At 43.6% G+C, this 24,856-nt stretch overlaps 2 protein-coding genes across 2 annotated transcripts in view; both read right to left on the reverse strand.

Annotated features, from left to right (window-relative positions):
* Positions 1–24,856, reverse strand: part of LOC149179315 (protein DETOXIFICATION 16-like) — a 272,397-nt gene that overhangs the window by 243,712 nt on the left and 3,829 nt on the right. The gene's annotated exons all lie outside the window — the stretch shown is intronic.
* LOC149179317 (prolycopene isomerase 1, chloroplastic-like) lies at positions 21,871–23,046 on the reverse strand. Its single transcript, XM_089423887.1, has one exon. It carries the CDS (start codon positions 23,044–23,046, stop codon positions 21,871–21,873), a length of 1,176 nt encoding a protein of 391 aa, XP_089280013.1.

Here is a 24,856-nt window from a genome sequence, read left to right on the forward strand (position 1 = left end):
ATGGTGTTAATACTAGTAGGGGAAAGGTAATATAGGGGATTTACATAGTAAAGTTAGAGTTAATATAGGGGAAATGTGAATGAGGGGGAAATCACTAAGTTTATTTGAAACTTACTTAGTTTAGGGAGTAGATCAAAATGAAAAGAATTTTTAGACAAGAAATGTGGCTTCTAAAAGATTAAGAACCACCATGAAGCCATAATCTCTTCCATGAATCTCTGCTGATGAGGGAGTGTTAGTAATGAAATGGAAAAGGGGAAGAAGGGAGGTTAGACATGCTTCTTGCTTGCTGCAACTTGATGAAGAATGACACCTTCTCAATTCACTGATTTTGCTTTGGTATACAAAGTTAGCATACATGCAACTTATAAGAAATGACCTTTCTGCAACCCCAACTGCCTACCCATCTATTTGCCTAGCATTTTTTATTTCTTCTTGGAGGGTGCACTTGGACTTGCAGACCCTCACTTGCCTTTTCTTTTCCTTGGCTTTTTCTTTTGTTTTTCTATCTACTTCTACCCTTATTTCTTCCAAGGTCCCAGATTAAGCTGTTGGGAGCCTTTTTTCTCTACCTAAACTACTTGTCTGCCAAGATTAAACAGTTTGGACAGACTCCTTTCTCTATTCTACAACTGAAAATTTAAAACATGACATGATCCAGATTAGACTGTTGGACCATCCATCAAAATTTGAGTCCATACCAAGCTATAAGCACAGATTGTATTCTTATGGAAATATGTGATCTTTGCATCATCAAAGCAGAGCATATTTGGACCTTTCATTGCCAATCATGAAATATGAAACCTATTGGTATAGGTAGCTAACAGAATTAATATAAAACTGTGTTAGAATGGTCCAAAAGTCATGGATCAAGCCAGATCTAATCTTAGCCATTGATTAGGGAATTAATCTCGGCCATTGATTTGTCAACGAGAAAAGTATAAGAGGAGGCTTGAGGGTCACTTGGAGAACACACCAAGAGATCAAGATTTCGACTTTCTGGGGCTGGGTTTGCTGAGAAAGTTGAGAGAGTGATCAGAGTTGTAGCTGAGGGGCAGTGAATACAAAAGTAGAGAGGCAGAGATAGCACCGGGAGGATCAGCGCAGTAGCCAGAGAGAGGGATGCAGAAGCAGCCAAGGGTTCACACAGAGCCAGCCAGGGCTCACGCAGAGGCAACCAGGAGTTGTGCAGTGCCTCAGAGGGCCAGCGTGGGTGATGCAGAGGGCCAGAGGGCTGACGCAGTGCCTCCAGAGGCTGACGTAGGCCAAGCTAGAGTGACGTTGGGCTAACGCTGGGCCAGAGAGAGGCTGACGTTGGGGTTTCGTGGGGCAGATTGGAGTTGTGGAGCTGTCGGAGTGTTTATCCAGGGTTTCAGCCAGAATATCTACTTCCGAGTAGAGAGGTACTACTGCCGAGATTTTTCTCTGTTGGGTGAGCCAGATTTGGCACCCAGATTGTATTCTGAAACTGCTTAATAAATCAAACCCTCAGATAGCTGTACCGATTTTCCCGCATTGGGTTTTTCCGGGGACATTAGTCCAAAAACAACGGTGTCACTTGTGTGCTTGTTTCTGTTTTCTTTAGTTGATGATCTGTAATGTGTTGAGCATGCACTTGTATTTATTTCCAATATTTACATGGTAAATAACTTGTTAATTTAATGGAACAAGTAGGTAGGAATAAATCAGAAAGTACATGAAGGGTTTCTAACGGGTTAGACTGAGAAATTCCAACATTTTTGGGCTTTTGCACCTACTACAGGAAGTTCATGAAGGGATTTTCAGAGTTAGAAGCACTCCTCATCGATTTGACCAAGAAAGGTGCATTCCACTGGACAAATGGGGCGCAGGAGGCTTTTGAGAGCCTCAAATAGGTGATAAGCAATTATACGGTATTGGCACTTCCTGATTTCACACAACCCTTTGTGCTTGAGTGCAATGCTTCATGGGAGGGCGTAGTAGCGGTCCTGATGCAAGGGGGACACCCGATAGCTTTTGAGAGCTAGAAGCTACTTCCCCATGAGTGGATGTACTCTATTTATGACAAAGAGATGCTAGCCATCATGCATGCACTGGCCAAGTTTAGACAATACCTAGTGGGCAATAGAATTCGGGTGAAGACAGATCACAACAGCCTCAAATTCTTTCTGGAGCAGAAACAATTGCAAGAGAGGCAACAAAAGTGGGTGAGAAAAATCTAGGCATATGACTTTGACATTGAGTATGTCAGGGGCTGACGAAACATGGTAGTTGATACATTGTCTAGGAGGTCGACTACCATTTCACTTATGAGCCCTGCACCAGATTGGAGGGCACAATTTCTAGTGGAGTATTCCAAGGACGGACATGCATGCAAGGTTCTTGATGGTACAACCACGGAGGACCGATACAGGGTGATGAACGAGGTGATCTACTATAAGGACCAGATTTATTTGGTGCCCAACTCCCAATCGAGGGAGAATATTATGCAGGCTACCCATGATTCACCAATAGCAAGACACCAAGGTTTCACCAAAACATACATGGCCATCAGGGAGTGTTTTTCATGGAGGGGCCTCAAGGGAGATGTTTTGAGGCACATTCGGGAGTGTGATACATGCCAAAGGAACAAGGGTGAGCAGACACACCCCGCTAGATTGTTGCAGCCTCTTCCTATCCCCGAGGGGAAATGGGAGAGTATTTCGATGGATTTTATCATAGGGTTGCCTGCGGTCCAAGGCAAGGACTGCATCTATGTGGTGGTCGACAGATTGACCAAGTTTTCCCACTCTTTGTTGTTTTCGCTTGGTCTTCAACTTCATAGGTGGCTGAACTAATTTTCAAGGAGGTGTTTCGACTTCATGGTCTCCCCAAGACCATCGTTAATGATCGAGACAACATATTCATGGTGGGATTTTGGCAAGAGCTACTCCGACTGGTGGGTACTGATCTTACTCTGAGCACTAGCTACCACCCCTAGATCGATGGGCAGACAGAGATTGTGAACAAGTGGTTGGAGGACTATTTATGCAACTATGTGATGGGCCAACAACGTGGATGGATACAGTGGTTGCATTTGGGCGAATACTGCTACGACACAACGTACCACATGTCCATAGGTATGTCCCCAGTCAGGGCTTTGTACGTTATGATGCATTGACTTTCGCTGACATGATGTTCGAAGACAGCAAGGCCCCATGGGCCAAGGATTGGATACAACAGAGTCTAGATATCGTTCGGGCTCTCAAGGACAACTTACAAACTACGCAGAACCAACAAAAACTGTACGTAAACAGGGCCGAGTAGAGAGACAGTTTGAGGTTGGAGATTTGGTTTTCCTGAGGCTTCAACCATACAAATAGTCCACACTCAAGCAGATGGGAGTCGAAAAGTTTAAGCCCTGTTTTTATGGACCATACCAGGTCACTAGGCGGGTTGGAGAGGTGGCGTATGAGCTGGAGCTACCTCCAGGGAACATAGTTGACAATATATTCAATGTGTCTTGCCTAAAAAAGGCACTGGTCCAACAAGTGACAGCAACTACAGATTTACCGCCCTTGGATGATGAGGGGCATTTGGTTTTGGAGCTGGAGAGCATTTTGGACACCCATGAGAGATGATTGCGGAACAGGGTCATCAAAGAATTCTTGGTCAGATGGAGAAACTTGCCTGATGAGGATGCCACTTGGGAGGGAGAGCAGGTACTCCAACATCCATCTTTGTAGTTGCTTGGGGACAAGCAACATTTAGGCGGGGAGGACTGTGATATTCCCACTTAGCAATTATTGCTAAGTGAGAATATAATTTTTGTACAATTTTGACAATTTTGGGTTCTAACTTAGGAGAAGTGGGTTGGAGGACCCCACTTCCAATTTTTATTTGATGGAGGCACTCACACTATGGAAAAAGGCAAAATCAAACTCTTAGTGGAATGTGGGGGCCACCAAGAAGGAAATACGCTCCACTTGGGCAATTCGAGCTACTTGGGAAGGAAGGGAGTTTGATGATGGGACCCACATGAGGAGGAGGCAGCCAAGGTTAAATAGAAGGGGATCACTTCAGTTTGGGGATTTTGACATTTTTACAATTACTTGCATCTAGCACGCTTGAGTTGTTTAGCTGAGTCTACACCCAATATTCTCAGGCGAGTTTCTCACCCCTTGCTTTGGTGGACTTCGAGTGCCAGCCCAAGGAGGGAAGTCTTATCTATTGTGAGTCGGTTCAACATTGTCACAGGGATCTCGTGGGGCCTCATTGCTGCTTTGTGGGAGCAGTAGGCAGTACGAATTGCACTTGGGGAGATCAACAAGAGCAGCCAATTCGTGGAGGATTCCAAGGGAAGCATTTCATCATCTATTGTTGGAGGTCTTGGGGAAGGACAACCACTATTTTGGGTGAAAGCCCTTGCTGCTACAACGTGCCATTTTGGTGACTGCGTGAGCCTGCGCATTGAGAACTTCCTAGGCACATGTGGGAGTTAGGGAGCTAGATTGGGGAGTTGATTTGAGCTGGGGGATTTAGGGAGTCATCTGGAGGAGTGAAGCCCAACCTTTTCGCACCATTTTGGAGGTTGCCGCAGAGATTTTCCAAGAGGGCCGAAATTTCCAGCCAATTTGGAGGGTGTAGTAATTGCGGGTCAATTTCGGGGGTCGAAACTAGACCAAACCCTTTCTGGGTTTTGGTGGGTTATTAGAGAGGAGCCTGGAGTTAATTTCTAGGAATGTTCTGAGCACTGGAGGACGATCTTTCAGCAGGTTATTTCCAGTAGAAAAAGCAGTGATTCCAAGGCAGTGCAGAGCATAGCTGGGGCAACTCATTTCCTCATCTAGGCATTGTATTTTTCTACCTGGGGCTTGTCTAGCTTGCCATTTTGGCAAGCCTAGGTGCACTCCTTTCATACCCCATTGTACTATTGCTCCATATAATAAAATGGATCAGTTGGGTGATGTTTTTGGAGATTTTCTGGGTATCTACTTATGTATCTAAATTTGTGTGTGTGCATGTCAGTTTTTCCTTTGTTTATCATTGTATTTCCTAAGTAGGAATATTATAGATTAGTAGGTTGAATTGTTGAGTGGTGCACATGACCCCTAATAGACAAAACATGACATATAGGAGCAGATTCATCTAGAACTGGGGTCATCCGAACATAGAGAAGGGGATTTGGCGACACGAGAAGATACAGGATAGAGGGGGAATCGAGACAAGTATGAGATAGCATTTTAGAGCCTCCTAAAAAATCTGAATGGTTTAGAAAAAGGATAAAAGGAGATAGTGGATACATTGAGGCAACAAATTCCCAACAGTTGTGATATTCCTAAAAGTATTTTACTAAGTAAATATCAATTTTGCTCAATTTTGGTTTATTACATGCTTACACTTAGGATAAGTGGGCTTAGACGACCCACATTTGATTTTTGGCATAGGAGACACTCCAACATTAGAGTTAGATGACAAATTGTGGCATTGGTGGAGCGTGGGGGCGACAACAAGGGAATTTCAGCCCACATGGAGAGTACACTCTTATTGGAGCGGAATTGGGTAGGAATTCGATGTGGGCCCACATGGGAAATCTTGGAGGCAACTTGACAAAAGGAAGGAGGGACTCTCATTTTGCTCAATAATCTATCATTTCAGAATTTGTCTTTTGACATAGCACAAATGAGCAGTGCGCCAGGTCTCCATGTGTTGTTCAACACACGGGTGTTTCCAAGCGGAGATCCCGGCCCTTGCTTCGGTGGACTTCGAGTTCCAACCCAAGCAGGGAGTTCTAATTAGTTCTAAATCATACCAGAATCAGCGAGGCCGTACTACAGGCAATGGGAAGCTACAACAGCGTAGCGACCCCGCAGTCTTGGGTAGAGTCACTCCAGGAGGTTGAGGAGTGAGTGGAGTTTGAGGTGGAAACTTGGAGGGAAGGCCTGGGAGCCTGCTAACAGGGATTGCAAGCATTTTTGGGGCATTTAGCAATAGATTCTACAGGTGCTTCGATTTTCCTAGCAGCAGAGCCACTCAAACCAAAGAAGGTCGAATTTCCGGAGTTAAGCTTTGGCCAAACCCTTCGTGGGTTATTCTGGGTTTATTGAGGAGAGGTCGAGATTAATTTCCCGAAATTTTCTGAGCAGTGGAGAGGGCCCTATTAGAAGATCCTTTCAGGTAGCAACACATTTCTAGGCAGCTACCACACAGTACTTGGGCAGCGTAGCAACTATTTGTAGGAGGTTGTCTCACTTATCATTTTGGGATTTGCTAGCTTTCCTAGAGGAAGCCTAGGTGCACTCATTCCAGCACCTTAATGTACACTCCTTTTTCATTAATAAAAAGAGTACAAAATGCAATTTTTGGTGCCAATTTTTGGTCTGATTACCTGTTATTGTTTCATGGTGTTTTTGTCTATTTTTCTTTGCATATCTATTGTTAATTTTCCTTTAGGGATATTACAGTGGTATCAGAGCTCATAGAATTGGCACATCCTGTGGGAACAATGCAGTCTATAACACCGAAGGATAAGCAGAACGTAACATACCGAAGGCAAAGGTATAGAAGAAAAGAAAGACAGTTGGAGATCACCCCTGATCCTGTTGTTGAAATTTCTAAGTCTAACTCCTTAGAAATTATCCCTGCATTATCTAGTTTATTTCATCTACTTGTTTATTTTTTAACAAGTTATTTAACCATATAAATACTGAAAATAAACACAAATGCAGTCTCAACCATCTACAGATCATCAACTAAAATAACATACAAACACACAAGGGACACTGTTATTTTTGGACAATCGTCCCCAGAAAAACCCAAATTGGGAAAATCAGTGCAGCAGTTCTGAGGATTTTATTATTAAGCAGCTTTCTTGAGTACAACTAGGGTGCCAAACTGGCTCACCCAAAAGAGAAATCTATCTGGCAGTAATACCTTTCTTCCGAAGTAGATATTCAGCAAGTCTGCCCCACGGAAATCTCTCCAATGCTTCTCTGAGGCTCTGCGTCAACCCCCCTGGCCTCTGCATCACTTTGAAGCCCCCTGCGTCACCCTTCTGCTGCTCTACGCTGGCTCTCTGGCCTTCTACGTCACCCACGCGGGCCCTGCCAGCCTCTGCGCAGCCACTCTGGCCCTCTGCGTGGCTCCTGTTGGCTCTGTGTAGCCTCCTCTTCCTCTGCGCTAGTTCTTCGGCACTATCTCTACCTCTCTGCTATGCAGTCACTGCCCCTCGTTGCAACTCAGATCACTTGTTCGAATTTTCTCAACAAACCCCGCTCCAGAAAATCGAACTGACTAATCAATCTTGGTGTGTCTCCAACTAACCCTCAAGCCTCCTCTTATACTTTCCCTGTTGAGTCTTCAACGACTGAGATTAAATCTCTAATCAACGGCTAAGATTAGATTTGGCTTGATCCATGTCTTTTAGAACATTCTCACCCAGTTTTATATTAATACCCATTAATATTTTAATTTTCCTAAGTTTAGACTTAGGAACTCCAAAAAATATTAATTATTTTAATATCTCTCTAACCGGGTAGAATTTTCCAAAAACATTTCTGGGTCTGGCAAATCTCATGTGCTTTAGCCTCTCCACCAATTTTCATGGCTAGATCACATCCGATCCTACCCCAAATCAACACTCCCTCTTAGCGAGGAATGTGCTCTAGTAATGCTCCACCACTGAACATCACCCTAATCATTCGGCACTGGTACCTATGTTGATGCTTGGCCTACTACCCAACATCCTCTGCACTGCTGCCTCCTATACTGCTACCCATGGCTCTGCCACTGCCACTGCTACATATGTACTGCATCTCCGTCTGCATCTGTGTTGCTGCTGGTCCTTCCTCCCAACATTACATCTGCACTGCAGCTCTCTCTCATCATGCTGCATCGTGTTGCCCATAGCACTACCACTACCACTGCTGCCAGTGTTGAAAATATCGGCATCGGAAAAAATATTAGCGAGGGTCCAAAAAATATCTTATTGGCAATATCGGCGAAAATATCGGCAAATATCGGCAAGCATAAAAAATGCATAATATATTCATTTTTTTCAGATTTCTAAACATATAAAGCAATAACAACATGAACTAAACACATTGGCACATAAATATGAAGAAGGCACTGATATATATGATGTCAAATAGAAATGATACATCAAACTTCAAAGGCGATACCAAATCCTGCTGATCCCTGATAATTGTCCAATCAAGGACTCAAACAAAATAACATCACATATCCTGCTGATCCCTGATAGTGATAATTGTCCAATCAAGGACTCAAACAAAATAAGTTCACATATATAAAACTTTAAAAGTATTTCATCATCATGAGTTATAAACTTATATGTAGCAAAAGTTGCAAAACAAATAAAACTAGCAGCTATCTATCTGAGACCATTGGCCTCTCCCTAGCAGCTTTCTTTCTGTCTTGTTCAGCAATTGCTTCACGAGCTTTTTGTGTAACCTCTGCACTAGAAACCATACAAGGCATTACATCTGCATCATATGCAGAGAGTCTAGCCAGATGGTATTTCAATCGTGTAACCCCTCCTGACATCTTGGTCCCACACAAGTTGCATGATATATATGCTTGATTTGCCCCACCAACGGCCTCCCCATACTCCCAAAATGGGTCCAAGGCTTTTGGCATATTTGACATTTGTAGTGAACTAATTCAAACCTAGGGCACAAAAAAAACAAAAAATTGGCATTAAACCCCCCAACACAAAATGAAAAAATAATAAGCAATAACCACCTCATTCAAAAAAAATTACTACATTATTTGCATTTTGCAATGTGAATGAAGATAAGAAAGTTGAAAAAAAAAATGAAGCTTGCTGTTCAAATATGGAGAAAAGTTAAAACCCTTGCATTGGTTCATGGGCATGAAAATCATAGCAAATGGAAAAAAACAAAGAAACAAAATGTTGGTAGGCAAAGAGGCAAGCAAGCATAACCCTAAATCTATGAAAAAATCATTAACATAGGGGTTTTTAAGAACATACCTGTTAATGGAAGAAATGAAGTTTGTCTCACTATTCTTCAATCTTTGATCCACAAAAAAATCTTAGTTGGTGGTGATAATCGTTGTTTGATCCTCAAACCCTCCTTGACAACCACCACAAAACTCTTCTCCTTCCTTCTCCAACACTCAGAAACAAAAATGAAGAAAAAAAAACCAAGTTTTCCTTTTTCTAGCCGCGGCAAAACACGCCCGGCGATATTTTCTATCGTTGCGCGATATTTTACCGATATATCGCCGATATCTCGTAAATATCGCGATATTTTCTCACCGATATTTCGGCTCACCGAAAATATCGCGATATTTACGCTATTCGGCGATATTTTGCCGATATTATCTACACTGACTGCTGCACTGCAACTTAGGAACTGAGAAGTAAGTAATTGATCTACCCAACTACTGACATCCTTGTCAGGCTATAAGCCCACCTGATGCTGAAGCTACCTCTGTTGCTATCCTGTGCTGCCTCTGCACTACTGCAACACCTTTGTGCCTCTCGCACTGCTGCAACCACCTCTGTGCCTTTCTGCACTGCTGAAACCACCTTTGTGCCTTTCCGCACTGCTGCAACCCTCACTACGGTGCCAAAGACCTCTGCACTCTAGCACTGCCTTGTCACTCCATCTGCATCTTGCTTCTACCGACATCCATCATCCTACTACTGTCTCTCGGGGCTCCAATAGCCGAATATGATCCAAGAGTTTGGGTACCTCAAGGATCCTGCCCCACATCTTCTGTAGTCCTCCCGACTACAGCTCGATGTCACCCCACCTCTTCTCTAGAGGTGCATGCACAGTCATGGCATAGTCGTCATCCATCTTGACTTCTTTCTCTGCCTTAGCCGAAGCTGCCTTGGCGTCGAGACTTAGGAGCCTCTCCCTTATTCTTCTTCCTGGGACACTGGGTTGCATAATGACCCAATTCCCCACAATGGAAGCACTTTACCTTGGAGATGTCCTTCTTCTTTCTCTTCCCCTATTGTCCCGTAGATGCCAGAGTTGCATCCTACTCCTCTTTCTTGATTCGACCTCCTTTGCTGCTACTTCCCGCCTTGGTCAGTGGTCTGATCTCTTCTTGGTGAAGAGTTTCCCACATCTCTTCCCATCCTAGAAGATTACCTCTGCCCAAAATGCTTTGGACAAATGTCTCCCAACCTTGGAGACTGCATTCAGGGCAGTCCTCACCATGAACTCTTGATCCGACGTGGCCCCTATGGAAGTAAGTTGGTCCCGAATCTCCTGCAACCTGCTGAGGTATAGATCTATCTGCTCCCCCTTCTGCATCTGATACAACCGCAACTGATTCTCCAGTAGCATCTTCCTCTGCACGGAAGTGCCTTGATACAATGTCGTCAAGGTATCCCACATCTCCTTTGTCGTGTTCTTATCAGCAATATGTTGTACTACATGATCCTTGACCCCATCAAGGATTATGCACTTTGCTTTGGCCATTGCATCCTCATACCTTTCATTATCAGTTGGGTCGATTGGGATAGCCACGGTTCTCAAGGCGAAGCCCTTGATGCGATGTCTATCCAGAACATATAGGATCTTGGCCTTCCAGATGACAAAGTTGGAGGCCCCGTCCAACCTGTCCTGATCCCTCAATTCGTTCATTGCCATCTCCGCTCTTATCCTTGACTCCCTCTGAGTCTCGACTTCCTTCCTGGAACCTAGACTCCCTCTGAGTCTCGATTTCCTTCTTGGAAATTGTCTTCTAGACTCCCTCTAAGTCTCGATTTCCCTCCTGGAAATCCTTCTACCAACAGTCGAACCTCTCCTCTTTGATCCTCTTTGCACCTGCAACACGGATCTGGATTTCTTGGCTAGAAATCCTCCTAGGTAGTGACTCCCTCTACCTTGGTTTTGTCCCGTTAGGTACTGTTCTGCTTCGACAACAACAACACCCCACCAACTTCCTAATCCATAATCTGCCCACAGCTCCCTAGGTCCCAACAGTTGAAGAAACTGAGCCTCTTAGCTCTGCGCAATCCCGACAACACTGAATCGCTCCTATGGCCAATTGCGTCACTCCTACCTGGCTGAGTAGGATGACGTGGCTCTTTGTGAGCCTCTTCTGCCTCTCACTGCCTCTGCGCTGGCCCTCTCTCTGGCTCGAAATGATGACACGGGCCCTCTGCGTCACTTCTTCTCTGCTTCCTTCTGCTTAGGAACAACTCTGTCTCTCGGGACAGCTGTTTCTGCCGCAAATTTTATGATTTAGTTGGTGCCTTCAGTTCTCCTGTGATTTGCAACGCTCTGATACCATGTTGAAATTTCTAAGTCTAACTCGTTAGAAATGCTTCTTGCATTATCTAGTTTATTTCACCTACTTGTTTATTTCTTAACAAGTTATTTAACCATATAAATACTGAAAATAAACACAAATGTGGTCTCAACCATCTACAGATCATCAACTGAAATAACAGAGAAACACACAAGGGACACCGTTATTTTTGGACAATCATCCCTGAAAAAACCCAACTTGTGAAAACCGGTGTAGCAATTCTGAGGGTTTTATTATTAAGCAGCTTTCTTGAGTACAACTAGGGTGCCAAACTGGCTCACCCAACAAAGAAATCTATCTGGCAGTAATACCTCTCTTCGGAAGCAGATATTCAACAAGTTTGCTCCACGACAATTTCTCCAACGCTTCTTTGAGGCTCCGCGTCAACCCTCTTGGCATCTACGTCACTCTGAAGCCCCCAGCATCAACCTTCTACTACTCTACGCTGGCTCTCTGGCCTTCTGCGTCACCCACGCAGGCCCTGCCAGCCTCTCCGTAGCCACTCTAGTCCTCTGCGTGGCTCCTACTGGCTTTGCGTAGCCTCCTCTTCCTCTGCGCTGGTCCTTCAGCACTATCTCTGCCTCTCTGCTATGCACTCACTGCCCCTCACCGAAACTCAGATCACTTGTTGGAATTTTCTTAGCAAACCTCGCTCCAGAAAATTGAACTGACTGATCAATCTTGGTGTGTCTCCAACTGACCCTCAAGCCTCCTCTTATACTTTCTCTGTTGAGTCTTCAATGACCGAGATTAAATCTCTAATCAACAACTAAGATTAGATTTGGCTTGATCCATGTCGTTTAGAACATCCTCACCCAATTTTATATTAATACCCATTAATATTTTAATTTTCCTAAGTTTAGACTTAGGAACTCCAAAAAATATTAATTATTTTAATATCTCTCTAGCCGGGTGGAATTTCCCCAAACCATTTTTGGGTCTTGGATACCTCATGTGCTTTAGCCTCTCCACCAATTTACATGGCTAGAGCACATCCAATGCTACCCCAAATCAACACTTGTAACTACAGAGCCTTAGGTAGAAGAAGCCAACATGGGAGACAATGAAGGAGACAAAAGGGATGAGGAAAAGGAGTTTGCCCATCTCTACTGAAGGTAGTGTAGGACTTATCCCGGAACATTGAAGGAATGGGCCAGTGAAATGGCAATGGCAACAAGGGTAAAGGAGTCCAAGGGGATTTCCACTATGGAGAGGGGTTTGACACTTCGCAGCACCACGCATCTCTTAATGCCAACATGTCACTGATTCTGAACACACCCCCTAGGTCCACCATTCCTACAATCTGAAGCTGGTGAGCACCCGGAGTAGGAGGCATCTTATGGGGACTATTTCCTGGAGTATCAGTCCTATGGACCTGATTTTGGGAGGGCCATTACTTTCAAGGATTTCTACCAGTTGAAGGGCAACAATAGGCCCAAGGGACATTGTAGAGGAGGAAACATGCAGGGTACAGACTTGCAACGCACTGTGGGGAGGCTATTGCTCCCAACTTTCGATGGGTCCTCTAAGAGCTCGGCCAAGGCATGGGTCGAAAAGCTGGATGTCTATTTCCAGCTGAATCAAATGATGGAAGGAGAGGCAATAAAGATTGCCACGTTCCATTTGGAGGGGGAAGCCCATGATTGGTGGTTCCATGGGCTAGCAGAGGGGGAAAGACACCAAGGCTTCACCACCGAGGGCCAATTAGGGGCATGGGTTGTTGGATGAGGAGACCCAGAGAGACCTCAAGAGGAGGAAACTATGCTTCACTTGTCAGGAGCCATGGGCACCAGGCCACATATGTGCAACGGGAAAGGCCCACTACATCGAGGTCTTCTCTGACGACGATGCAGAGGATGAGACCTATTTTGAGATGGGTGGAGATGACTGCACAACACCTCAGGAGGGAGGATCACCACCACCACCACCACCACCAGGGGGAGTTTCCTTTGCACCTTCTGGAGGGGTCCTTACATCACTGTGTGGTGTACCCAAATTTTTGACTTTGAGGATTAGAGGCACTGTTCAGGGGCAATGTGTATTAGTTCTGGTGGACAGTGGGGCTACCCACAATTTAATTGATGCTCAGTTGGTTCAGAGGAGAGGCATCACAATTGAGGAGTTTGAGGGATTCTCATTTCTTGTGCCTGCAACAGAACCATGCAGTGCACTCGCTATGTGCCAGCTTTGACAGTGACCATGGGGAACTACTCCATGACAGATCATTTCTTTGTAGTAGACGTATCGGACACCAATGTGGTGTTGGGAATCCAGTGGCTCTATGCGCTTAGCAGAGTCACAACAGACTGGAGGAAGTTGGAGATGGAGTTTGTAGGGCCAGATGGCAAGACAGTGTTGCTTCAGGGAATGCACTCATACCCACCACAGACTGTTTTGTCCCACAAGATGGAGGCTGACTTGAGACATGGAGACATTGAGTGGGTTTTGGAGTTGAGGATCTCAGAGGTTGGGGGCAAGCCCAAGCCACCACATGCGGAGATAGAGGCTATTCTTGATAGGTATCCAGTTGTGTTTGAGGACATACCATCGGATCAACCACCTGACCAGGGGTTTGAGCACACTGTCGAGCTAGAGCCAGGAGTGTAGTTCATCATCACCACTCCTTATCAACATCCCAAGGCATATCGGGATGAGATAGAGAGGGACATCCACGAGCTATTGGAACTTGGGCATATGAAGCCCAGCTCTAGCCCTTTTGCTTCATCGGTTGCGCTGGTGAAGAAGAAGGATGGGTCCTTACATATGTGCATTGATTATCGGGCCCTCAACAAGAAGACACTGAAGAACCACTACCCCATCCCAGTGTCCCACGTATAGATGAGCTGATGGATGAGTTGAGGGGAGTTAAGTTCTTTTCGAAAATTAATCTACAGTCAGGGTACAAAGTGTTTGAAGATATGTGTGTTCACAAAGTGTTTAATAAAATGTGCCAAAGTGAATTTAAATATTTTTTGGGTTATATTATCATACTTTAGCAAAAGTATATTACAGAACACTATTAATAGCCAAGCAATGTTGAGTAACACTAGACACTGCAAGTATAATTTTTTCAAAACCTTTTGTTTATGTTCAAGTATAAATTATTGAAAAGTAGCGTAGGAATGGATTCTTTGATTTGTGCCTTGATTCAAGGAATCGATTTAGTGATCTTCTTAATCATGCACGAGTTCCAATGATGTGGATGAGTTCAAGAAGCAATTTGACTAGTGCAAGTTTGTGGAGAACCGAGTTATCTGTCCTCTTATGTGAGTTAAATTGGGAACTGAATGCTCAAATGTAGTTAGCCTCCTAAATTTTAGGAGGATCTAGTTAATTAGTTGTGTTGACTTTGTTAACTAGAAAAAATCCAGTTCAACTTCCTAATTTAGAAACTCACTAACAATAGCCAAATCAAAGTGCTTATAAAGAGATCGAAAGCACACTTTGTATTCTTTATTCTTGAGCACGAGTTTGTGAGCAAGAGAGCTTGTGGAGGAATGATCCAAAGGTTTACTTCTTGTGCGAGTTATTTTGGAGAGCAATTTCTCTTTGGAGTGCGCATAGAAGTAGGGAAATTCCCTATTTAATAGGAGCTCAGCCAGCACTAGGAAATAGGAGGTTTTTTCCTAAGGATTTGCGCTTGGAAATCAGAGCCTCTAGTGTGCATAGAAGGAGGAAGCAGATCAGCTATGAAGCAAGGGTTTCATGCCTAGGAAAGATAGGAGAATCATTGTAATTTCAGACTGAAACAAGCTTGTATTTGTATCAGATCTATTTCTCAGTTTTCCTCAATAAAATGCTGAAGCAAGAGAGGGTTTTCCTAGTTGGATTCCCTAGAAAATAGTTGTGTTCTATTGTGTGAATTTGTGCAATTATTTATGCTCTATTCCATTGCTAGAGAAATTTTGTGTCTATGTGAAAAGAAAAATTGTTTTTAGATTGTTCATATTAGCATATCAGAATTTCGTGGAAATTCTACTTGGTATCAAAGGTGTGAACAGCAATTGATCAACACATAGTCTTCAAGTTTGGAATATGACAACTCACATAGGATTAAGATTGAGAGAGCAGGATACACTGGATGGCTCCTCAAATTTTGGTGTTTTGAAGGTCCGCATATTATTCTTGTTGGACCAGTTTGGGCTGAAGGAATTTGCTAAGAAAGGTGTTGCAGAACCTTCAGATCCAAACGAGTTGAGGCTCTTCCAAAGGCAGATGGCCAAGGCCAAGAGGATGATCCCGGATGGACTTCGGTATCATGTAGTCCCTCATATTGCAGGTAAAGATACATCTAAGGACATGTGAGATGCCTTAATCAAGCTCTATCAAAATTCTTCCGAGAATCAGAAGATGGTCCTCAAAGAGAAGCTGAGGACAATCAAGATGCAGAAGGGTGAGAGCGTAACTACCTTTCTCACCAGAATCCAGGAAGTTCGTGATGAGCTAGCAGCGGTTAGAGAGCAACCCATGGACACAAAGCTAGTGCATGTGGCTCTGAATGGGTTTACCAAAGATTGGCATACTTTAGTTCAAAGCATTACTGGATGAGATAAGTTGTCGGATTGGGAACTCCTATGGAGTGACTTCATCCAGGAGAAGCTAAGGCTTAGATTAGTTGAGACTTCTAGCAGAAGTGGCAAGGCTTCCAAGGTTGAGAAGGAGGAGGAGATCTTTCTCTTGCAGGAAAAGCTAAAGGCAAAGGGAAGAGCAAGAATAGTCAGAAGAATGACAAGAAGAAGGATCTAAGCAAGATCAAGTGCTTCCATTGCCATGTTTTCGGGCACTATGCTTCTAAGTGTCCTAATAGGAAGAAGAAGGGGTCAAATAAGGAGCATGTAGCTACATCAGCTGAGGTAGATGAGTTTGCCTCTCAGTTTGAGAAGGACTTCTCATTGATAGCTTGCATGGCAAGCTCAGTAGGGAGCAATACGTGGTATATTGATTCAGGAGCCTCTTTCCATATGACTAGGAATCAAAACTATTTCAGCCAGCTGAATGAGAAGGATATGTAGGTGAATATCGAGCTTGGAGATAATGGCAAGTATGATACCAAGGGAATTGGTACTGTCAGCTTTGAGAGGGAGTCATGTAATACTGTTCATCTCAAAGATGTTCTCTATGTTCCAAGGCTAAAGAAGAACTTGGTTTCAATTGCTATCCTTGAGGATAAAGGATATGATGTCATCTTCAGCAGAGGTAAGGCTTACCTCCAGCACTTGGCTTCTGGATGTAAGAAACAAACAGGTGTGAGGGTGAAAAATCTCTACAAGTTGAATGTAGAGACTAATGGAGCCTTGAGCAGCAAAGCAGGATGTGTAGATGTCAGTGAACTTTCACATGGGCTCATGGGACACTTACATCATGGGGCGTTGAAGATTCTTCAACTGATTTCCACGGGATTACCAGCATGAGGCCTTGACAAGAGTGGGGAGTGCAAGGGATGCACACTTGGAAAATATGCCAAATCTTCCTTCCATGGTCAGAATAGTCGAGCCGAAGGGATTTTGGAGTTGGTGCATTCAGATGTGTGCAAACCCTTTTCTTCTCCATCACTGATAAGACACAGGTATTATGTTACTTTCATTGATGATTTTTCTTGGAAAACTTGGATTTATTTTATGAAAAGGAAAGATGAGGTCTCAGACAAGTTCATGGAGTTTAAGGCCTTGGTAGAGAAGCAGACCGGGAAGAAAATCAAGGCAATGAGAAGTGACAATGGTGGAGAATAAATCTCTAATTCCTTCAAGGACTTTTATTCAAAAGAAGGTACTAGGAGAGAGTTTATAGCACCTCATAACCCTCAGCAAAATGGGGTGTCTGAGAGGAAGAACAGGAGAATTGTTGGTGCAGCTAGGGCTATGTTGAATGATCAAGGTCTACTTAGGTTGTTGTGGGGAGAAGCATGCAACATTGTTGTATTTATACAGAACAGGAGTCCACACAGGGTGCTTGGACGAGCTACACTAGAGGAGTATTTCATAGGAAAGAAGCTTAATGTTTCACAATTATGGATCTTTGGCACAAAGGTCTATTGTCATGTGTCCAAAGATAACAAGAAGAAGTTAGATGCCACAACAAAGAAGGGTATCTTTGTGGGGTATAGTAAGAGATCTTAGGCACACATGGTGTATCTTTTAGGACTCGGGAAGATAGTTGTTAGGAAAGATGTGAGATTCTAGGAGGATTAGGCTCTGAGAGTTTCCTTAGAGCGTGAGCAAATTGCAGTACCTAAGTAGGAGCTACTTGCTCCCAAACAGGAGTCACATCCAGTGCCTTAGATTCATCCAGAGCCATAGTCTAGTGGCAATAGGGTAGCGCAACGGGATTTGCAGCAAGATGAGGAGGACAAGCCAGGTCGAGAGCAGACAGATCAGACAGAGCCCCTCACCATAGGGAGGAAGAAGGCCAAGTGGGCCAAGAGGTTGATTCAAAGGCTTAGGAACAGGTCGAGGCTCCTAGCACCATGTTTAGGCAGAGTAAACAACCACAAAGGTACACAGGATATATGGCACTGATGACAGAGTTGGTGGAAACTAAGCCTTCTTCTTATAAGGAGGTAACTTCTCAGCAATTTTGGCAAGGATGCCATGGTGGAGGAGTATTCCTCTATCATGAAGAATGATGTCTGGGAGATTGTTCCACAACCGGAGGGGAAGTCAATGGTTGGATCAAGATGGGTGTACAAGATGAAGAATGGAGCAAATGGGAGTGTGGAGAAGTTCAAGGCCAGGTTTGTGGCCAAGGGCTTCTCACAAATTGGGGGCATAGACTATGAGGAGACTTTTGCCCCAGTAGTGCGGTATTCATCCATCAGGACTATTATGGCAGTTGCAACACATATGAGGTGGAAGATCCACCAGATGGACATGAAGACAACTTTCCTCGATGGAGTTTTTGAGGAGGAGATATATATAGAGCAACCAAAAGGGGTTCGAGTCGTTTAGCAGAGACACACGTGTGCAGGTTGAAGAGAGCTCTTTATGGGCTCAAGCAGGCTCTGAGATCATGGTACACTCAGATTAACAGCTACCTTCGAGGATTAGGCTTCACTAAGAGTGAGGCAGCAGCCAACTATACCACATCGTGGTTGGAGGGCTTCCGCTCATTCTAGTTCTCTGTGTCAATGACCTTATACTAATTGGAGATGACTCATGAGAGCTTGATCCAGGATTGCAAGGAGGACCATGCAAGGGAGTTTGAGATGACGGATATGGGGCTTATGCACTATTTCCTTGGCTTGGAGGTTGGCATGGTGATTGTAATGTTCCTAAGTAGGAAGATGAGTGATATTTAAACAAATAAATAGTGTAACAACATAAAATTAAAAACATGCATTATACATCCGTGGAAACCCTGTAAATCTGGAACTGTTGAGCCATATATTATAAAACCTGAGAGCAACGGGTACAATATAAATGAAGTGGTGCGCCTGGGCTTGTCTCAAGGACAAGCTGGACTAAACCCAGGTGATGGAATAGCTAATATGATGGCCGTTCAATCGCTGCACCACTTGCACTGCATTGTCCCACTAAAACTATTGATTGGTTGACTTCGACCTACTCGAAAGTGCCCATAACCCACCCAGAAAATTATATCCTTTCAACCTTAGACTCCTTGGACAAAACCCAGAAAAACCCAGAAGGGAATCTCTCTGATTTTGACTTTGGATTTTCAACCTCCTTGGAGCCTCTCCCCGCTGCTACAGCCAAATTCGACTTGCAGGAAACAACCTGCAAATCCCTCTGAAAATACCCCTAGAATGTTGGGTTCACTAGTATTGACTAACTCCTTGCTCCCCGGATGACCCCTAGTCCGGATGACTGCTCTCCCTGCACCACGAGTTTGCTGCTACAGGCCTATGCGTAGTACCTCTGTCCAGGACTTGGACTGACTGCTGCGTTGGTCTAGTTGGCTGCTACTCCAGCAAGGTTACCCTTTTTATGTTGCCTCCTCAACTCTTGGCTCTCCCAGCATGCTGTGAATCCCTTGCTGATCTATTCTCGGCTCTCCCAGCAAGCTGTGAATGCCCCTTGCTGATTTCCAACCCCTCCTGCGTGTTCTCTGGCTGCCCAGGAATACGCAGTTCCTCCCTACGCTTATGGATGAATGAACTGTAAAACGGAGCTGAAACTCCTGCAACCTATGTGGAACTGCCTCCCTAGGGCAGGCATGGATAGTTCCTCGAAGTAGAGGTTGAATCTTCCCTGCAGAAGACTAGTGGCTAAACAACCAGTAGACTCCCTAAGCAGTAGAGCGTACAAAAGAAAGTTTGTTTTTCAAATAATCAAGACGAATGCAAAATGAGAGTTGATCTCTTTTTATAACTCCTTGGCCCCCCTTAGCCTCATGTGGGCCCCTCCATCCACCCATTCGATTTTCCCTCCAAGCATATTGAATGGCTAATTCGAACACCTATGTGGGTGGCCCCCACATTCCACTAGCAGCTAAATAAAGTCGATTTGGACCCTAAGTCCCTAAGTCGAAAGTGTGGGGCCCTCTTCCTTAGTAAAAAATATGCAAAATTGTGTAGCAACACCCTTCTACTAATGTGTTTGAGAAGGGATATGATAGTCCTCCCCTTCCAACTGTTGCTTGCCATCAAGCAACCTCAAAACTAGGTGCTCCAAAATATGTTCACCCTCCCAGGTGGCATCCTCATCTGGCAAGTTGTTCCAATGCACCAAACATCGCTTGTCCTTAAGCAATGCCCGAACAAACACCCTCTCTGACTGTGGACCCCCACTATCACTGCAAACTTCACCAAGGTCCCAAATGTGCCTTTAGTGTATTTCCCTGGTCCCATTAAATTCTGCCCAATTGTAGCTCCCTGCTATGCTACAGAACAATTCACCATAGTGGAGACCTTCTTTCACAAAGGTTCCTGAATCCCAAGGCCATATCTGGAAACTGGCCATCCCATATGCATTGCTCACTGGATCTTCAAGGCAACCCCCCAATATAGCAATGCAATTTTGTGTTTTTATCTCTATACCCTCAAATGTTACAGGCTGACCTGAGATTCCAATTGCCTTCTCTTGTATTGGTGGAATGTCAATGACCCCACTACTGTAATGTACCCTTGTCGAAAGATAGACAATAGTAACTGGCTCGGGGGGCTTGGTTTTTGCATCAAACTCATTGATCTTTGATTTCCAAGTGTTCTCATCATACAACAAACATATTAGATAACCATCATCCTCTTCATCGTGATATTTCATTGTATGCTGCTTGAATTGGTGGTGGTAGTCGCCATACCAAGTATGTATATATTCAACAAAAACCTGAGAATAGACTGCCAAGGATACATTCATGGTAACCCCATCAACATGTAAATTAGAGTTGTTTTCCCCAACAGCTGTAATGCTTCTAGCTGTCATTCCAAAGTAACTTCTATCTTCAATCTCAAGACAATACATGTCCTTCCCATGTGTGACAACCATTTCAACTGGTATGGAGTCCTTGTTAATTCTTCCATTTTCCCATTTATGGTTAATTTGGAAAGTTGGAGCAGCATAACATAGCGAAGCCAATCTCCCTTTGGAGAGACCTTTGTCTTCTAATTGTTCACACTCACGAATACACACAACATTCAAAACTGCACCAAATCTAGCATCCTTAAACTCACTATCTACTAACTTTTCGTTGTCGTTAGGAAATATATTTCTCGTGAGGTGCCCAATGAAATTTGTTTCAACTTGGCCATTTAAAAAGGTACATTGACCAGCAAGGCCTTGGAGGGATTTAACATTAGCTGGTACACCAACAATCTGAAACTTTGATAGGTGGTCCTCTAATTTAACCCATGCTGCTGCTCGGTTTCCTTCCCAGGCTGATAGTTTAGTTATCATTGGATCATAAGGTACACTAACTGTATCCCTTTCTTTAATTCTTGTCTCAATTCTAACCTTGCTCGATAAGGGTGAGGGACAATATTGATATAGAGATCTAGCTGCTGGTAGGAAGCTTTTAGGAACATTCTCATCATAAATGCGTGCCACAAAGGTATGACCTGATTGAGGAATTGGAGACTAATTCAATGGCAATGGTTCTTCATTTGCAACTTGGATTTTCCGCCCTACAAGATCTGCATTATACAAGCCTACCGCCATAGGCTCAAGATCACAACACGGCCCAAGTAACTGAGTATGCTTGACAACTTCTTCCAAGAAACTAGACTTGGTAATGCTTTCTTCTTTCAAGTAATTATGCAGAAATGTATTTGATAGTGGCCTAGCTGTAACATTCTTGATAGATTTATCAGGCTCTTCATTGCTATGTTTTGTATGGATTCTAATGGCGCCTTCACCCAAGCACCATATATCATAAATAGTTTTTAACATGGATGTTTCTCCATTTCCACTTAGACCTATCATCAACAAATGATCTCCTCTAGGGACCACCAATGACAGGCCTTCAGATAGAGTCATTGTGGATTGTAGTGTTTGCATTGTCACTTGTTTAATTCTCAATTATTTTTTTATAAACAGTATCAGCCCCCTTTCATTCTAAAGCAGCCCCGTAACACTGTTTAATCTTTAAAAGAATGATCTTTGGCCATTTTAGAGGCTGAAATTCGGCTGCACATGTCCAACCTTTTGACTAAGCCTTGCCATCACCTACATGGAGCATAGGATTACTATCAGATCTCAAAGTTTCATTACTCTCATCGTCACCTGATTGAATGTTGGAGTTGGGATGTTCTTCTATACCGTCATTGCTTTTATCTTCGATTGCAGTCTCATTATTCCCCAAGTCAAAAACTCCCATGCCAGGAATTACTTCTCCTGTGCGAATTGTAGGTCTATATGTACCTCCATTCCGCTGAAGGAACTGTTGATGTGTCAATGGTGTACCCACCAACTTCACCTCACATTCTTCTTGAAAAAAACCAGCTCCGAGTACACTCTCAACAGCTCTCCTCATGACCACAAAGCGCTTAGCCTTGAGCTTCTTGTATTCTGCACTTCTACAATCCAATTCATACCACACATCGTATGGTTCTGTTCTAGAGGTGTATGTGTGAAGTACATGTTTTCCCTTAGGTGCTAAATGTGGACTTACCATACTCGCTATTGAGATGAGCACAACGTTTGGCTGAGCATCCACCCCTCGCTTCCAGTGGTTTATAATAATGTGATATAGTTCTAGGTCCTTTAGGATATCCATTGCGTCAAAACCAAGATGGAGATGCTTGAAAGAGTCACATTGGGGCGATTTTTGCACTTTTTCCCCATGGGTATCTGGCAATGCAGTTGTAGATAGCAATGCCTTACTGAAGTCAGCCTCCTTTGCATTTATGGAAATCCTACTTGTCAGCTTAACACCAACAGCTCGACAACCTGTTTTATACCATTCTGCGAACATATATACAATTTCTTCTGCTAGTGTACCATCGGATTTGAATCCTGAAGGCAGAAAACAAAGTAGATCCAAACAACTACATATAAATGGATCTTTCAAATCCAAGGAGTCATAAGAAACACATGGAAAAGACTCGCCCAAAATATCCAAAACCTGAGAAAGAAGATTGGCGTGAGGTCCAGTAGATGGGAAGCCAGAAAATAGAGATGGCCCTGAGTCGAATTTATAGCCATTGATTGCACGTGAATGTACTGCTCCTCCAGATAAGTCATGACTTTCTGAAACCCAAACATCTTGCCCATATCTAGCCTTGAGGCTCGCAGCACAAGGTCCTCCAATTCCTCTTCCAAGTACCACAGAATCTGCCTTGGTCTTCCCTTCATCAAACATGCAATTCTGGCACCTTAGGTTCATTTGCCTAGGCTAGGATATTCTCAAGTAGGTATGCATTGAGTCAATAAGCATATCTGATATAGTTTCTCTTTTCCCAGGTGATTCTGTGACAGAATTTGCAGCAAAGGTTTCCAATGACCTTTTGTCTAGCACTGGCCTCACTCCTTTCAGAAATGGATATGAGAAGGAATATTTCATAGAATTGGCAGGTATTGAATAGGAGCATAATGATTTCATCTTGTCATCATTACAAACTTCTGGTGGCCTTATGCAGGATCCAATGAACTGAACCATATTTTTATGTCAAAATTTACTTATATTGAACACTTCTTGAGTGGAGTCTCGTCCCCTGCAAATAGGAATGATACCATCAAGGCACTTCTGGCCATATTCACAAGTTTTGTGTCCATATTTTGTTGAACCTTTGACATGGAAAGCACCTCCTATCATGTCATCGCCAGACTTAGTGGCCAGCTGACCCTTTTTGTGAGGCAAACTTCTCACAACCTTGCCAACTAGGACTTCGTTTGAAAAAGGTCCATACGTTTCTCCTAAGACCAGTTTGGAAATCTCTGCACCTACAACATAAATTCATACCTTTCTCCTACCACCATCTGAATTATCACTTACCCTTTGGCTCCCTTCAGATGTATTTCTCAAAGAATCCACTGTATCTGGTTCCTCTACTAATGTTGTTTCACCTGCTTCCAAGTCTTCAAATTTGTAACTGCTTTCCTTTTTCTTTGCCATCTTCAATGATACCCACATTTCCAATTGTTTTAACATGTTTGCGAAACATTCGTTGTAATCTTCAAATTTCTAACTTGAAAGCATTTTACCTTCAGCCTTCAGTTCTGGCCCCCGAATTTTCATCTTTGATACCACCCATAGTTGAGCCAAGATGTGAGCTCTGATACCACTGTAATGTTCCTAAGTGGGAATATGAGCGATATTTAAACAAATAAACAGTGTAACAACATAAAATTAAAAACATGCATTATACATCGATGGAAACACTGTAAATCTGGAACTGTTGTGTTAGGCCCCTATAGAAGCCCACTATTGTTATTATTGTGCCCTTACATTATTACTCTTATGTCGGCTCTGATTATGTTATGACCCCTTAGACTCCTATATATAGAAAGGAGGTCTTTTCATTTGTATCATCCAAGAATTGTTCATTTGTGTAATGTAAAGGAGGTTGCCCCCTCGAAGAGGCTGAATTCTAAGGCGTTCAACTATCTTTTCTATCTTTTTGTGAGCTGGTTTCATAACATGCTGAGCCATATATTATAAAATCTGAGGGCAATGGGTACAATATAAATGAAGTGGTGCACCTGGGCTTGTCTCAAGGACAAGCTGGACTAAACCTAGGTGATGGAATAGCTAAGATGATGATCGTTCAGTTGTTGCACCACTTGCACTACGTTGTCCCAACAAAACTGTTGATGTGTTGACTTTGACCTGAGGAAAGTGCCCAAAAACTGCCCAGAAAATTATATCCTTTTAGCCTTAGACTCCTCAGACAAAACCCAGAAAAACCCAGAAAGGAATTACTCTGATTTTGACTTTGGATTTTCAACCTCCTTGGAGCCTCTCCTAGCTGCTACAACCAAATTCGACTTGCAGGAAACAACATGCAAATCTCTCTGAAAATACCCATAGATTGTTGGGTTCACTTGTATTGACTAACTCCTTGCTCCCCGAATGACCCCTAGTCCAGATGACTGCTCTCCCTACACCACGAGTTTGCTGCTACAGGCCTTTGCGTAGTACCTTTGTCCAGGACTTTGATTGACTGTTGTGTTGGTCTAGTTGGATGCTACTCCAG

The sequence above is a fragment of the Pinus tabuliformis genome, chromosome 4_1 (genome assembly GCF_031772625.1).
Source record: "Pinus tabuliformis cultivar Carrire ecotype Pingquan chromosome 4_1, CPIR1, whole genome shotgun sequence".
NCBI lineage: Eukaryota > Viridiplantae > Streptophyta > Pinopsida > Pinales > Pinaceae > Pinus > Pinus tabuliformis.

What these genes read in the sequence shown, in the direction of transcription:
- LOC149179317 (XM_089423887.1), bottom strand. Translation starts at nt 23,046, where the DNA reads ATGAACCTAAGGTGCCAGAATTGCATGTTTGATGAAGGGAAGACCAAG.